The 16199-nt window shown below is 40.3% G+C and overlaps 1 protein-coding gene across 3 annotated transcripts in view; it reads right to left on the reverse strand.

Annotated features, from left to right (window-relative positions):
- Window positions 1-16199, reverse strand: part of LOC141794999 (contactin-associated protein-like 4) — a 102199-nt gene that overhangs the window by 22283 nt on the left and 63717 nt on the right. For all 3 annotated transcript variants that reach the window (XM_074675712.1, XM_074675711.1, XM_074675713.1), the window contains 7 exons: window positions 12391-12584; window positions 10876-11023; window positions 8136-8339; window positions 2639-2814; window positions 2381-2527; window positions 410-677; window positions 35-184 (listed from right to left, as the gene is read on the reverse strand). In XM_074675712.1, the coding sequence (XP_074531813.1) occupies window positions 35-184; window positions 410-677; window positions 2381-2527; window positions 2639-2814; window positions 8136-8339; window positions 10876-11023; window positions 12391-12584 (1287 nt within the window). The remainder of the gene's footprint in view (window positions 1-34; window positions 185-409; window positions 678-2380; window positions 2528-2638; window positions 2815-8135; window positions 8340-10875; window positions 11024-12390; window positions 12585-16199) is intronic.

The raw sequence follows: 16199 nt of genomic DNA on the forward strand, positions 1-16199 counted from the left end.
TGAGCACCTGTCATGTGCATTTTGTTTGTCTCACCACCAAAGAAGAGCTGTTCTCCTGTGGTTATAAGAAATGAGGGACTGGCGTGAGCTGTGGCTCCCTCGTCTTCGTCCACAGCGATGGTCAAATGTCCTCGTCTGGAGAGCAGCTCCACAGAGTGCCACTGACCGTCACTCAGAGCTGAGCCTGGAGAGACGCAGATACGTCAAAGAGAAAGAGATACACCCGTGTTGAGTGGTTAATTTCTAGCTTAGATGAAATCAAATTCAAGCCCTAAGATTAGCAAAGAGGCTTCACTTATTGACCTCTGCATGGATATGTTCTGTTATTGCTCTGTGTTAAAGGGAGGCTAGAGGTCAGAGGAACAAGCAGTGGGAAGATCTGAAGTTGAAGGTTTAGGTTTGCACTGACCTACTTCTAGCTCCAGCGGCGCCCTGCCAGCTTTGTGGATCAGCAGATGGAGCCTAGCTTTGCTCAGGTACAACCACACCGCACCACCTTGCTTTGGGAGGTCAAAGGTCAGCAACATCCCTGCCTTGTTCCACGTCCTGAACTGAAACCCCACAGATACACCCGTGGACAATGGCTCCGACACTTCTGTCAGCCAGAGGAAGCTCTGAGGGCTGGTGAACGTCATGGCAACCGAAACAGGCTCAGTGCAAGAAAAGGTCACATTACCCTGAAATGCATGGAGGAGGGAGACAGCGGAGGGAGACAGCAGAGGGAGACAGCAGAGGGAGACAGCGGAGGGTGCCAACATTTAAGATCATTTATGAGACTGTGTGGATGCAGAGGTACTTATCCACAAGGCCCCATGAAAGGCATTAATGTACAACCTCTGAGTCAATAACCAGATTTAAAATACACAGCAGCATAATATATAACAGGTTTCTGAGGTCTAACGTTAAAGGACGAAATGGTGACAGAGAGAAAGAGAAGAAGAAAATAGAATGAGAAATAAAACATAGATTAAGGGGCCAGGAGCAGAGCACGCCCCTGGACATGTACATGAAGTATTGAAGGAAGATAATTGCAGTGTGTCCTTTGCTGAGGAAGGCAGCAGAGATATGTTTTACAGTCCCCAAAGGGTTTCTGTTTCCAGAAAAGCATACAACACACAGACCTTTCATCACAAGTAAAAGCTCTTTGTGGGGTAGTTAAAGTGTTATGTAGAAATGTAGAGATTCAGCAGAATAAGAAACACAAACACACAGCCAGGGATACTAAAGCATGACTCCTCGTCAAGAGTTTGAGGACATTAGTGAAAGAAAATAAAAATAATCAGGAGTCCTTTGGGAGAGTATTTCAATGTTTTACGGAAATAAAAGTTCAGATGAGACCTTTGCATGTCTTGCCTTTTTATTCTTTGATTTTTTTTTCTTTAAAAGTTAAAAAACTTAACTCACCACAAAGAGAAATGTTAGGCCAAATTTTCATTCAAAGTTCAGTCTGTAATATTTGAACAGACCAATGCCAAGCGTTAAACGTAAAAAAGTTCACCAACTCAAATTGTGCTCACTGCGATTAAATTATTTTACTTTTTCTGATAAATGACAGTTTACACTGATGTTCTTCTATTCCACAACTTGTGGAGCCTTAACTACAGTGTGCAACTTCTATGACAGATGAAAGCGCAACTAACGACTTAATTAATTCATTTTCCATACTGATTATCCTGTGCAGGGCTGGAAGCTACCCCAGCTGCTTAGGGCGAGAGGCGGGGTACACCGCCAGTCAATCACAGGGCTGACACACATAAGCCGTGTCCCAATTCATGGGCTGCAGCCTATGGAGGCTGGATTTGAAGACCTATTATGTCACAGCGGTGCATTGGAGGCTGTCCCAATACGGAGGCTCCTCCAAATGCGCCAACAAAACCGTCCTCCGTTTCGGGGGCCGCGAAGGACGGATTCAGTGAATCCTTCAAAGCCTCACATATCCCAAGATTCATTGTGCATGAGCGCCAAAGAAGATGGACACGGCCGAATTCCAAAAGTAGACCTGTTTGATCCAGATGTGAAGGATATCTGGCAACAACTATGTGATTGTAATTCTAAAACATAAAAGAATATTTTTTTTTACTGTGTGAAAATGTGTTGTTTGGGCTCTTTTCAAGTAATATACTGATGAAAAACAGTTATAACTGTATTTCAATGAGGACACATGATCCTCAAACATTTAAAAAAACTTCAGTTAAAAAAGACTTTTTATGTCTTAAAGGCTTTTACTACAATGCTGTTTAATCTTTGACCTAAAATATCTTCATAAACCTTTATAAATGCCCTCAGCTACACCACTCAGCAGAGTGCTTATGAAGTCTCAGGTGTTTGCAGTACGTTTGGTAAAACAAGATTTTCATCATCACACCAGGAGCTGGCTTACCTTCACAATGACCCGCTGATCTCTCTGTTTGGCAAGGTCTATCAGGTTCACACTGTTGTAAACAAGGTTTTCCAAACAGCCATGAAAGTTTCTGTGTGACCCCGCTAACCTCCGAGAGCCAAGGCCTGGCTCTGCTCCCACACTCATCTAAGCAGTGAAAACAAACACAGATGTGAGGACATGAAATGTTAAATATGACATATTAAATTCATAGTTTGGAAACCTGGGGCTCTGAGGCCTTCACAGAGAAAAACACACCTGGTCATGGTCCCAGTGGGTGAACTTTTGAGCAATCTGCACCCACAGTGTGCTTTTATCCACAGTGAGGTTCAGGTGAGTGCTGTGGTGCTCCACTGAGACGTGATGCCAGTGCTGGTCATCTAATAGGCTGCCCAGAGAAACCAGATGTTGACTGTCTGGAGATGAACTCCTGCCTGGAGAACAAGGAGAAGAAAGAGGGATTTTATTTTATTTGAGACTGAAGAATTTCCTTTCTCATTTTGGTTTGACACAAAGATGCATTTGCATTCTCTCCTATCTCCTCCCTATTCCAGTTTATCTTCACAAACAGGCTTTGGCAGCTCATTACTGAGCTACTGACTAATACAGTGCTGTTGAAGTGTTATATTGGAAATCACTTCTCAAAGACAAGCAGCAGCTTCAACTGAGAAAGAAAGAGAAAACAGGTAAAGCACCATGCGAGCAAAGAGAAACCAGAGACACAATCCCAAAAATGTAAATACAAATGACAAAGAAAGTAGTGTCAGTGTTTTGCTCATCCCCAAAATAGTGAATGATTAAAGGGGAGAAAAAAAATATGTTACTGGTGAAAAACAGGAGGAATTTAGGAAAACATTGGGACAAGAAGCAGTGAGGCATCAGTTGAATCTTTGCTGGATAAAAAAGGAGCACAGTTTCGATTGGGATAGCAGTGAGGGAGATTTAAAAGGATGGGCAAAGTAAAATGAATTTCAATCATTGCAGAGACACTGATTTTGATTGCTTATAAACTTGTGTCCAACAAATAACACTTAAATACACAGACACCATGCATGTCTCTGCCACTGGGTAGACCTGAAATTTTAATTTAGATCCAGAGCTAACAAACCTGTTTATCTAAATCATTTCAATCAAACCAACCATGACCTACATGGATAAGAACTTTCACAGAATAGAATAGAATATAATAGAATAGAATAGAATAGAACTTTATTGTCATTGTAACAAGTCCAAGGAAATTGAAGTCACAGCAGCAATCAAGAAAACAAAAGTAAGAAAATGCATAGAAAGTGCAAAAAGGTCCATAAGAAAATAGATGATGACAGCTTGTCCATCATTCTCCAGTTCAGCCAGCCTCCACCTCCACAGGGTCCAGGACTGAGCTTCTTCAGTCATGCTCCATCTCTGTCTCCTGGATCCTGTCTGCTCACAGCAGGTGAAGCTCTGCCAATGTGGCATTGGTGTCTGATGTTAACTCCGTTAGCCATGTTTGTGAATAGCATGATGCTACTCTGCCCTATGGTATTCCCTCTGTTGCTGGGTTAGCATGGCTAGCTCGTCCATCATATTGGAGATAGATCTTATGTTCCCAATAACGATGGATGGAAGGACAGGTCCATGTCGTCACTTCTTAGCTCATACCTGAGAACCAGCACGTCGTCCTCAATTCCTTCTCTTCACCTTGTTTGAAGACACCAGGCCTTGCACCAGTTAGCATTGACATGCTACAGGCTGCTAACAGCTGAGTTCACATGTAAACAATGCAGCTATGGTTACATGTAGGATCTCCAGACAAACACAGGAGAAAAAAATAGTAAAAATATCACTGAAGCCACAAAAAGTTTGGTGTCCATGACCAACAAATGAGCCATACAAAGTAATGATCCACTCCAAATATGAAGATTATGAAAAAGAGACGAAAAAAATTGCAAGAAACGGATAAAGAAAAGAGAGCTGCTGCAAAAGGCAGCCATAGCTAACAGGCCGATTGACCAGCGACAAATCAAATCTTGAAAACATTCAAAACCTCTGTAGTCTGAATAAGAGGTGAGAAAGATTTTATAACATCTCTGGATTTAGAGTGCTTCACATCAGTGGCAGCCATCTGTGTTGTTTGCTACTTGTCACACAGTGTTTCATCCCTCAGGGATTATGTAAATGGTTGTGAATAGTCTGAGCAGGGCCAGTGCAACTTAAAATAACTGAACAAAATGAGGACTCCATGAATCTCTCTGAGATCACATGCTTGTCTGGTCTTCAGGATCAAGTTTTCCTGTTTTGATTTGGGAATCTGTGATGATTCACTGAGGCCTTTATTTTTTCTTAAATAGGTGTCCCTGGGATTTCAATAGACTTCATCAAGGGGTTTACATGGTAGCATGGACTCCCTTTGTCCCATTAATTTATAAAGGCTAAAAGCTCTGAAAACCCCATTTTTGTGTCTTTTCAGCATAACATGACAATGTCTCCTAACCCTCCGCCTCTTTCTGCATTATGGATCTTCGCTACAACTCTAAATCTAATATTAGTAAAAGACAGGAAGAGTTTTTTCTTTTTTTTTTCAGATGACAGATCATGAGTTTAAAACATTACTTGCTGGCTGAGCACATAGCTGATGCAAAGGAAGCTTGGCTCTCTCAAAGGCAGACTTTGCTTGATGGTTTGCAACAGAGAAATTCAGCTTGCACGGCACATACTATGAGCTTCCTTCTGGAGCCCTACTGTAACCAAGATCACTGGTAACCAAGCCTTTGACAGCGACTTCAAAGAGTATACACAGAAATCTTTCAACAAAAGCAAGAAGCAGCCCTGGAAAAAAAAAAAATCACAAGCTTTTGTAGACTTTAGAGAAGGCTGGCCAGTGGGGAAAGAAATTAATATTCATGTTTTGAAAGTCAAATCATGTGTACCACTTCTTTAAAATTTAAATGAAGAAAGCAAATTCAATCGAGCATAAAATATGTCAAATTATTAAAAAACAACAACAACCCTGCCATGTTAAATCAGACTGCTTGCTTTTCTGCTTTTCATTTTCAGGAAAACTTTTAGTGCCAACAGAAATTTGAATCCTATTAGGAGGCAGAGCCATGTTTTTGGATGTGTTTCAGGCATCGAACAAGGGAGTCAATGTTGGACCCTTAGTGCCTCAAAGACTGCACAGCTACTCACTGTGAGTCCACCATGAGTGAGTCAGCTGGCTGTTGGCTGTAAAATCAAGCAAGACTGGCTCGCTCAACATGAGCGTCTTGAATTGCATCAGTAAGTTAATCCGTTTATTTCCTACAACACTGTAAGACAAAACCTAACATTGACACCCTTCTCTAATTCGGCATGAACATGACACGCAACTCAGCATTTACCGACAGTGAGTCATCTACCCAGCATCTGCTTCTTTAATCCACTGTCAGCAGGGACGAGATCAGTGTAACAGGAATATGGCTGACAGCTTACACAGTTTAAATTTAACAAAGCACAAAAACTGCTAAAAGCATCTGAATAATGATGCATTCCAACAAAATCAGCTGACTTGATTAGTCCCATGTTGATCTTCCTGTTGTTTTTACGTGTCTGTCTTGAACAAGGTAACATATAGTAAACTAGAAAAGCACTCAGAGAGCACAGGCCTCCACCAAGCATATGGTGATTGTCACGCAACACTTTAGTCCTACTTTTATGTTATACTCCCTTTCAGCAGACTTATTATGATGACCCAGAACATATTTCATATACCGGCTCTTAGTATCCATAATATTCCCAGGATCTGGATCGTACTTTTACATCTGCCAGAAATTATCGCGACCTTGTCTTGTATTGATTTGCAAAGCAATCTGACCATTTGTCATGGAGTTATATACACATATGGCGAAAATGGCCCTATCTCACAACGATAAAGAATCCTTTGAAAAAGACCTGGATCCAGACGGTGATCTGGATCAGCTCCAAAATTTAATCAATTCTTTCTTATCCTATTTTGAACATTTCCTGAAAATTTCATCAAGATCTGTTCATTAATTCTTGAGTTATGATGCTCACAAACAAACAAATAGACAAACTCTCTCCAAATCATCACCTCCTTGGCAGAGCTAATAAATCGAGTCTTAGTGTACACTCATTTCCGATTTATAGCCATCAATCTTGGATCTTTAAACAGGGTTAAAACAGAGTGTAACATTTCAGTTCATGCAAACTACTGTGAAAAAGGATTTATGTTTGTTTCTGAAGACAGCGACTCCAACCTCCTCCCAAGCTCAGGTAGAAGGCAAAACATCAGTAGCTGGTTGTTTATTCTAAGATTTAAAAAAAAATCCTGTGGCAGAAAGGAACTGTGTTAATTATGAGACAGGAGTTTCAGAAATTTAGACCATATATTGGTGTTTGTACAGCAGCAGAGAAAAAGGATTCTTTCTGAGAGAATACATATATTTGAAGCTACTATGATAATTCTAACAGTTTGCTCATATTGAGGCAAACAGAGAGGAACTAAGTGTCATCTGTTAGGTGCTGCTGAAAGCTGCTCGGGGCATACAGACAAAAAAAACTCTCATAATGAGGTGTTGGAGCTGTGGCCTGAAGAGGATCGCATGACAGCTTTCTGAAGTCAAACTTTGGAGAAGCAAACATTTTAAAGTTTGAAAAACAAGACGATAATGATGATAGAAGAGAAAATAGTCTCTGACCAAGATGATCATAACAGAAAAAAAGCAGCCTTCAAAAAGGGTTCTCGAAATAGAAAGATAACTAAAAATCACAGCATTACAAAACTATTTGTTTGTGAATTATTTGAAACTATGCTTTATTATTTCAGGGTGTTTACAAATTGTTTGCCTATAAATTGGAAATGAGTGTACACTAAGCCTTGATTTACTACCTCTGCCAAGGAGCTTATGTTTTTGAGAGAGTTTGTCTGTGTCTGTGAACAACATAACTCAAAAAGTAACTAACACATCTTGATGAAATTTTCAGGAAATGTTCAAAATGGGATAAGGAAAAAGTGATTAAATCATGGAGGTGATCTGGATCACTGTCTGGATCCAGAATATAAGAATTCTTTATCATTGTGAGATAGGGCTGTTTTCACCATATGTGTTTATAACTCCATGATAAATGGTCAGATTGCTTTGCAAAACCAATACAAGACAAGGTCACCATAGTTTCTGACAGATGTAAAAGTACGATCCAGATCCTGGCAACATTCTGGATACTAAGATCCATAATATAAAATATGTTCTGGGTCAACATAATTTTCAACACTGTCATGTAACAAATCATCATACAAACCTGCAACTAACACCAAATTGTAGCAGACAGTCTGCTGAAAGGGAGTTTAACATTAAAGTAGGACTAAAGTGTTGCGTGACAATCACAATATGCTTGAGGGAGGTCTGTGCTCTCTAAGTGCTTTTCTAGTTGTAAGTAAAAGCATGCTCAACAGTAGACTGCACTGAAGCTGGAGATTACCTTTGTTCATGAATGAATCTGAGGGAGAGCAATTATACCTTCATCAAAGTTTGGTAACTTCACAGCCAACTGATGTTACTAAGTGTATGACCACATCAGAGAAAATCAGAGCAAAAAAAACACCTCTCAAAAGCACTTCCTCACGAGCAGTGCATGTCTCGCTCTGCAGCATTATCTCCCGCATCTCAGTGGAGGCTCATTCATAAAAATCTTAGTAGTTTCAAGTACCTGTTTCATTATTTAAAAGCACCACCATGACTTAGAGCAACCATGATGCTGTGTGAATTCAGTGTTGTACCTTTTCTGAGGAGCAGGAGAAGCTTTCCTTTCTCTAACTCCAGCGTGAGGCTGTGCTCGTTCTGTCCTTTGGCGTGAAGCAGTATCCCAGAGTTCCTCAGGGTTTTGAAAGTCACAGAGATGCTCTCTCTTGTCGTCTGCCTCGGCCTAGGACTCAGCCTGAAGAGAAGGCTGCTGCGGCCATCAAAGCTCACCACATCAGAATCTGGAGAGGAACAGACTTTTTTACAACAGATGAGCATTTCTTGGGTTTGTCTTATGCTATCTTGATGTCAATCTTTCAACATAAAAACAAGCGTCTTATACTTTCACGCAAGTGCAGAACAATTACAAGGTTTTTGTGTCTTTACCTTTTATAACACACACCGTAGGTTTGTGTCTCTGCTGTTGAAAAAGCATTTTTCATGTCACTGAATAAAATGATACATCAGCGTTGCCGCTCATGCTGCCGAGTGCTACTCTGTACAAAATCTCACGTCTCCACTGTCTTTACTCAAGTACCAAATTAGACACGTCAGCTCAGATGCATCAATTATATCGAATAGATTTGCTGCTGACAGCTGTGCTCCAAGAAAAACGACAAAAAAACTCAGTTTTTCTTGACAATAAAATAAACATGTTACTAACATCAAATAAATGATTTTTCATCCCATTTCTTGTTGCTGAGAGCTCATTTTTTTTATCTCAAAGAAATAATCAAACCCACTCATGACTATCATGTGCAACATTTTCTCAAATATATTCCATCTTTAAAACATCCTTTGAGTTTTTTCTTCTCACAAAAAGTTTTTCCCAGGTTCATAAAACACAGTAAAACTTTCATTACTAAGCAGCAGACAGAGAAAGTGGCCTTTTATTACCATCATTGCCACAGCTGTTGAGTGTCCTCCATCCCCTCACTGGCCTTACTTCTCCCCTTCACATGCTGTTCCTGATTTTTATGTGCTCATCCCTCACCTGTCCAGAAGGTGCCAGGTGGCCTCCTGCTGTTTGTCACCCCTGCTGCTTCTTCCTAATAAAACCAAGCCTTCCTTTCCCCCCATCTGCTGTACACCTCCAGCTAATGCTGTGTGTGTGTAAAAGATATATTTCATTCCTCTTAAATGAACATTTTGATTGGCACATGAAAAGATGAAATGCGACACGCGGGTTCGAAAGAAACAAGTATAAACTTTTTTTTTGTTTTTTAATGCTCAGGTGAGATTGGAGTTTCTGTGTGTGAGTGTATTAAAGGTCCCATATTCTGCTCCTTTTCTGCAGTTTAATATGGATCATTGATGTCCTCATGAAATAGTAGTAGCATGTTTTGGTCCAAAAAGCCAATAAATCAAGCACAGCAGCATTGTTTCCAGGCTCTCATAGCCCCTCTGTTCAGAACGCTCTGATTTAGTGGGCGTGACCTTCATATGTAAATGAGCCATCGCTGATACCGCCCCACTCTTCAGCGTCACTGAGAGCAGTGCCACAAGCTCTGAGTGCACAATGTTTAGAAAACAGCAAAGCCCGTTTACCGTAACATTACAGGATAAAACAACAGGCTAACTGCAGCTAAAGTTAGCATCCTGAAGCTAACACAGAGACAGGGGGGACAGTAGGGAAAAGCTCTTACATCTGATCCACAGCACACAGCATTTAAAATACTCACACTTCCAGGGTCTAAGGTTTGTTGGCGGATGGTTGGTAATGCACCTGGATTCAGGACCAGTCTATTCACTGGCCCTCTGTTGTAAAGTTGGAAAAGCAGTCGCCGTGAAGTGGCTAGCACACACATGCACAGTTTTACTGAGTGTAGCTGGCACATTTCCTTGATAAATGAACTCTAGCCACTTAGTCTTGTCTTATTCCAAGATGGGAAGCTTGTGCATGGAACTATGTAGCTGTTTACAGCCAAAAACAAAGCAGTGATGGCTCTTCAAATTCGGCATTCTCCTCCCTGCTGCTGGAGGAGGGGAAGGGCGGTGAAGGGGTTCGGGGGTATCTGCTCCAGTAGACCAGTCAGGTCAGACTTGCTCCTGATTGGTCAAAAAATGGAATCGCTGACGTCAGCAAATCCCCAAAATCCAAACAGCTCGTTTTAGGTCAGGATTATACATTCACAAGCACTACTAAGTACAGGTTTTGTCATTAAATATCACATTTTGTGGACTGGGAGGAAAGCTAAAGACCCACAAATTTCACTAAAAGACTTAATAAAGTGATTTTTGCATAATATGGGACCTTTAATGGTTAAGCTGCTTCTTAAATAACATATTAACATTTTTGTTAATTTTTCAAAAGGACAAGGAAATATTTCTTCCAGTTACATGCTGTGTGTAAGCCTCAGCTCCTATGTGTCAGGCGTAGCAGCTGATTAAAAATGCCAAATGATTTGGATGAATGAGAAGAGACAAATTCTTTGTAATAAAAAAGCATAAATGACATCTTGAGTTGTAATAGTGCCACATTGAATCATATTTTCAGTGCATGATTAATTGCATAACAAGTGAGTCTAAACTTGTTTCCTTAAATAGAAAACATGAAACACATCGCTTCTTTAGAAACAATCAAAACTGCTTGTTAAATCTATTCCAGGCAAAACAAGAAGTCAAGTTATTAAAGACTTTTTATAATTACATGTTCTTTTTTTTCATTACCAGATCATTCAACCATGCGTGATTGGAATTTGTCGCAGTTATAGTTTTCATCTGTCATTTATTTTTAGCTTCACCTTTAAGTTATGTGTTAAAGTTCCTCGAACTGACCGTGAAGACATCCGTAAGTCTCCAGTCTCAGTCCAATCCGACCGTTGGGATTCCAGTCCAGGGGGATGAGCCGGATATAGCGAGTGATCACATGATGCTGGAGCTTGTGTTGGACCACACTGTCTGCGTTAGTGTTACCAGGAAATGCCTGAAAAATAAGCATAAACAGCTGCAAGTCAGCAGGTTTCCACTTTGTACACTTTTTTTATCTGCTTTGATTTTTGGCTTGTGACACACAACAAGGATAAAACCTTTTAAAGCAAAGAGGATTCATACTTCATTTCTGTCATACAAAACAGAGGCAGAAACTGTTCACAGATTTATCACACTATCAGTTTGTGTTGCCACTAAATCATTACAGGCAAATGTCTCCAACATTAGTCCTACACCCTCACTCACAGTTCTCACCTAATGTTTCTGTGGCTCTTGTGGCACAGAAGAGTTCATATCTGCATCTTGAGATGACGCTCAGCAACAATACCTGCATCCTTGTCTGCCCTGTAGAGAAATCTATGATATGCTTCTGCTTCCTTTAACATGTTATAACCTGACAATGATGGCTCATATGCTTTGTGGATAAAGTTAAGAGAGACAAAGGGAGAGGAGAGTAGATGAGCAAAGAGGGGGAAATTAAAGAAGAGAGTGTTACTCAGCCTGCAAACTCTGGCCTTTTAAGCTCAAAAGACAGCAAGGTCCTGAAGGAATTGTGACTGATAGAGCAGCTCAGCAGTGGAAACTGTTCCTCAAAAGCTATAATAAAACAGACTGACTAATGTGTGGGGCTTTGGAAGGACTTGTGAGGCACAGTGTGGATTTATCCTGATTTATGCTGAGTGTAAAACCAACAAGCTCTTAAACCCCTTCTTCTTTTTCTTCTTCTTCTCCGCTCTCCTGATGTGAAGGTGTCTCAGTCTGACATTAGTTTCACTCCCACTGTGAGAGTCTTAGCTCTCATCTACTGTAAATTGAAGCTATTTGTCACAGCGTCACCATAATAGAGGAAGAATTGTGAGTCTCTTGCAGGAGCTGCGATGGGAGGCTTTACTACTCCTGACAACAACACAAGTACGTGGTTAACAAAGTGAGTGTGAGCGCCTCCAGATGAAAAATTAGATGAAGAAAAGTAACTGTATGAATTTATGGGATGCTAATTCCTTTACGTTTGATGAATTGCATGGATTTCTCGAGAAACGTTTCAAACTTAAGGCTGAGCATCCTGCACAGTGGAGGAGCTTGTCTGGAGGGTTGTGTGTTAAAGATGATTTAAAATGATTGTGCAGCTGTCCTAAAGCTCTCTGCCAAAACAGTTTCAGTGCATACTGGATGCAGTTACACCATCTGATAAAGGACAATAATAAATAACAGCTCTAAACTTTGCCCATCCAGCTGCTTAGACTTGTATTACCACTTCTTTAGGAACTGTTGTCACAAAATGTTCTGACTATAATGTTTCAAACTAATGTGTCTGCTAACACTAACACAGCTGCTGATACAGGTTTATTCCAGTTCACTCACCCCTATACTGTCCTCCTGTCGATACTGTCTCCAGTTGTGCCCTGTGTCGCTGAACATCAGCAGGTAGGCCGTCAGCCAATCAGAGCTGCCATAGCGACCCTGTGTAGCCACAGCCGTAATTTGTGTCCGCTCACCGAGATCAACCTCCAACCACTGGTATTTGTCCAAACTCAGAGGAGACCAACCTCCAGCTCCTTTAGGGGGAGAGAAATACACTTTTATTACCCAAGGTGTTTATTCACATCATAAAAAAAGCATATTGTAGTGCTTTTTTAACAAGATTTGTTTTAGACGGGCTTTTAGATTAAAACAAATCTACTCTCCTGAGCTGATAACTCATCATTATAGCATGCTTGGATCAAACATCCCAGTAGGTGCACATCCATACAGTGTTCAGTTAAGTCTTATTTTAATTTAAACAACATATTCCTTTGATGTTTAATCCGGGTAAAAGATTTAATTCCAAGTTTAAATGGCTCTTGTGTTTATTCTACAAGCTACGAGCTTCATACAGTTGGTGCACCAAGGCAGGGGACCAAACAATAACCCATTAAATAATTATATTACCAGACAGTTCGTGAGTGCTGAGCTAAACTAAAGTGACATCTTGCTGACACAAAGCCACACTGCACAGCCTCGTTTTGCCAAAGCATCCATTCCAATTTTTATGATTCAGTCCATACTGCAGCCACAAAACCAACCCTGATCTTTACCAGCACTTTGAGTCATCTTCGTTAACTGCTTTATGTGACTAATTGATACTGTTTGATCCACCTCATCAGGGGTGCACTGAAACCTTCCTGTGTTTTGAAAAAGATGAAGCTCATCTGTGGATGACAATGGAGGCAAATCTGTCATTAATAATGATAAACCACAGAATGGGACATCATTTTGCTTCAACAGTTTCTTTTGTAGTTGGCAGATAAAGATTCTTCTCAATTAAAATGTTTTGAAATGTTCAGTCTCATTGTCTCAAAGACAAAGAAATAATCAGTTATTCATTTCTTGCAAGGTTAATGGAAACTTCTCTGTCCTACTTAGACAGACTGTAGTATTTTTGGTCTCAAGCTTAGGTGATTTACAACAAAACTCTGAGAGATTATCATTTTGGTTTGAACTGAATGTCAAAGCCTCACTTGAGGCTCAGCCTGCCCAGATTGGAGTCTGATGAGACGAAATGCCCCCCCTATAAACGTTTGAACCAACAGCAGCCTGAGGTTGCGATGTCTTTAAGTCATTTTTAGGTACAGAAAAAAATTTCACCATGAGTGGACAGATAACATCTCCCATGTTGATTGAACTCTCTTTGCCTTTTTTTCATGATGAGTGATGAGTGCTATCGTGTCAGTCATGCTTTTTGTTTATGTAGCAATGCTAAAGTTGTGCTAACCTAGCTTAAGCTACTCCCTGTCTGTGAAACTAAACACACAAATAAGTGTTCATTTCTCTCTCACGGGGGAAGCAAGTTCAACATGTTACACATGTTCTTGATGTACCAAAAACAATATAGAAAACCTAGCGCAAGCTTGATGCTAAGGTATATAAAAAACTGCATCGATATGCTAGGGATTAGCATGCATCGATATAGCTTTGGTTTAAAAACAGAATGTCAACCATGATCACGGAAACATATCACAATTACTTTGTGTAAACAATACTGAAAACTTCAAAAGTTAAAATACTTACAGGCAAATGTTTTCCAAACTGGAAGATTAGACAAAAGTTACCAACAGGCTCATGGCTGATTTCAGCATAACTCATACATGCCAACCCTCCCGATTTTCTCGGGAGACTCCCGAATTTCAGTGCCCCTCCCGAAAATCTCCCGGGCCCACAATTCTCACAAATTTCTCCCGATTTCCACCCGGACAACAATATTGCCACACCATTGTAATAACAGTTTCACCTCGGCTCGAAGTCAAGCATGGCGAACAGAACAGAAGAAAAAGGAATGAGTAAGAAGAGAAAGTACTCTTGTAAATTCCAGAATGAGCGGAAAAGAGAATTCCCGTTTATCCGGGACAACGCGAAGGGGACAGGATATGCTACGTGCACATTTTGTAGACCCCCCCCCTGAAAATCTCCCGAATTCTGAGGTCTCAAGGTTGGCAAGTATGGCGTAACTACGACAAGTTTAAGGTTCCGAACAACTTAAAGAATTACTATGAGATGTTTGGCTTAATGCCTTTTTGCATGTTTTTGTTCTTGAAAATTCTCCTCTGTTGTAAATTCAAACAAACACTAAAACTATACTTTACAACTTTTCTATACTATACTAAAAATATGAGGTGGAAACACTGCAGCTGGTTCATTGCCTCTTCTCTGGCTTTGGTTGTTATAATCTGACACTAAAAGTTTAACACAAATCTTCAATATTCCTTTTTCTGTTATCGAGAAAGCACCAAGGAGTCTACAAGAATTCAGACAAACCTGATAAAATCCCTCACACAATAGTGAATAATAATGTAGGCCAAACGTTGCAACATACAAGGGGCGCAAACTTGTGATGACTCAAAGGACCAGTTAAAACGATGATCAATCAGGTATAAAACTTAAGACTGGTTAAAAAATGTAACTGTAATTAAAAACAGATAAGTTAAATTTGTATTCTTCCTCTGTCAAGTTTTCAATAAGTAAATTAGTTTGCAAGGTGTAGTGTGTTTGGAGGAAGAAAAAGTGTTTCCTTGTTCCTTGAAGCAAATCTGGATTGTCTACAAGAGTCTCTTCTCATTTCACTGGTAAATTAACTCTGAATGAAGCAACTTCTCAGAGGATAACTTTTGAAGGTGAGGAGTGTTCGCCGCTGGAGGAGATAAAAATGTAGTTTATAATTTATTCAGTGATTTCTTCAGAGAACAGCAGAGAGAGCAGCATTTTTATTCTGATGTATTTTGTTACATTTTGGATCCTTTGTAACAGATGTACAAGAATCAGATTAATCGATTAATTAAATTCACAGACAAACAATATATTTGTCATGTTGACCTGCATTTTTTTCCCTCATCAGTATTTAATCCCCCTCAAAGCAGATGGAGCTCAGATCTGTAAACATACAGAGCAGGTTGGATGAAGTTAAGGCTCACAGTGGGTGTGTTTGCTCACAGCTTTTGACATCAAACACGTTGAGGAAACACAAACCTGCAGGCAGTGCTTCCTGCAGACTTCCAAGTGGTTCAGATCAGTCCGATCTCCCGTTGTGTTAAAAACAAACATATTCCACCCCTTCCATTTGATCTGTGTCTCTTGTAGGATGAACTAGTCAACCCTTCATACTGGATCATATCAAATTTGTGCTGCGGTTTTCTTGAAGCCCCTGGAAGTGTACGAAGCAAAATGTGTGTGAAGGGTGTGGTGTGCAAAATATATCTGTAAAAAAAACATACAAAGGGGGTAATAACCACCAAATTTTTTGGTTTCATCTGTCTGTCTGTCCATCATTCACCCTGAGGTGTTTGTCAGCGAGTGGATCCAGCTGAGACTTGTCTTAATGATGTGTGCTGCGTGTCCTGCTGGGAAGTGAATCGTGAGGTGAGGAGTGTGGCAGCCCATTGAAACAGAAACAGAGGGGAGCTTCCTTTTGCAGACTATTATATCTGCAAAACAAACCAAAACACTGCGGCAGAGACAGTGAGAAGAAAAGGAGACAGAAAGTAAGAGGTGAGCTCTTGCTTAATAAATGATAAGCAGGAGTAAGTGGGTGTCAAGTTGAGAGAGATAAGATAGCACAGATGACATGTTGAAGGCTTGAGGCAATGCCTGTTTCTTAAAAACTATATACTATAATCCCTTGATGCAATGCCTAGCCTTGA

Source organism: Halichoeres trimaculatus, unplaced genomic scaffold (genome assembly GCF_033239565.1).
Source record: "Halichoeres trimaculatus isolate MK-OKI-2021-1 unplaced genomic scaffold, fHalTri1.1 fHalTri1_scaffold_8, whole genome shotgun sequence".
Lineage (NCBI taxonomy): Eukaryota > Metazoa > Chordata > Actinopteri > Labriformes > Labridae > Halichoeres > Halichoeres trimaculatus.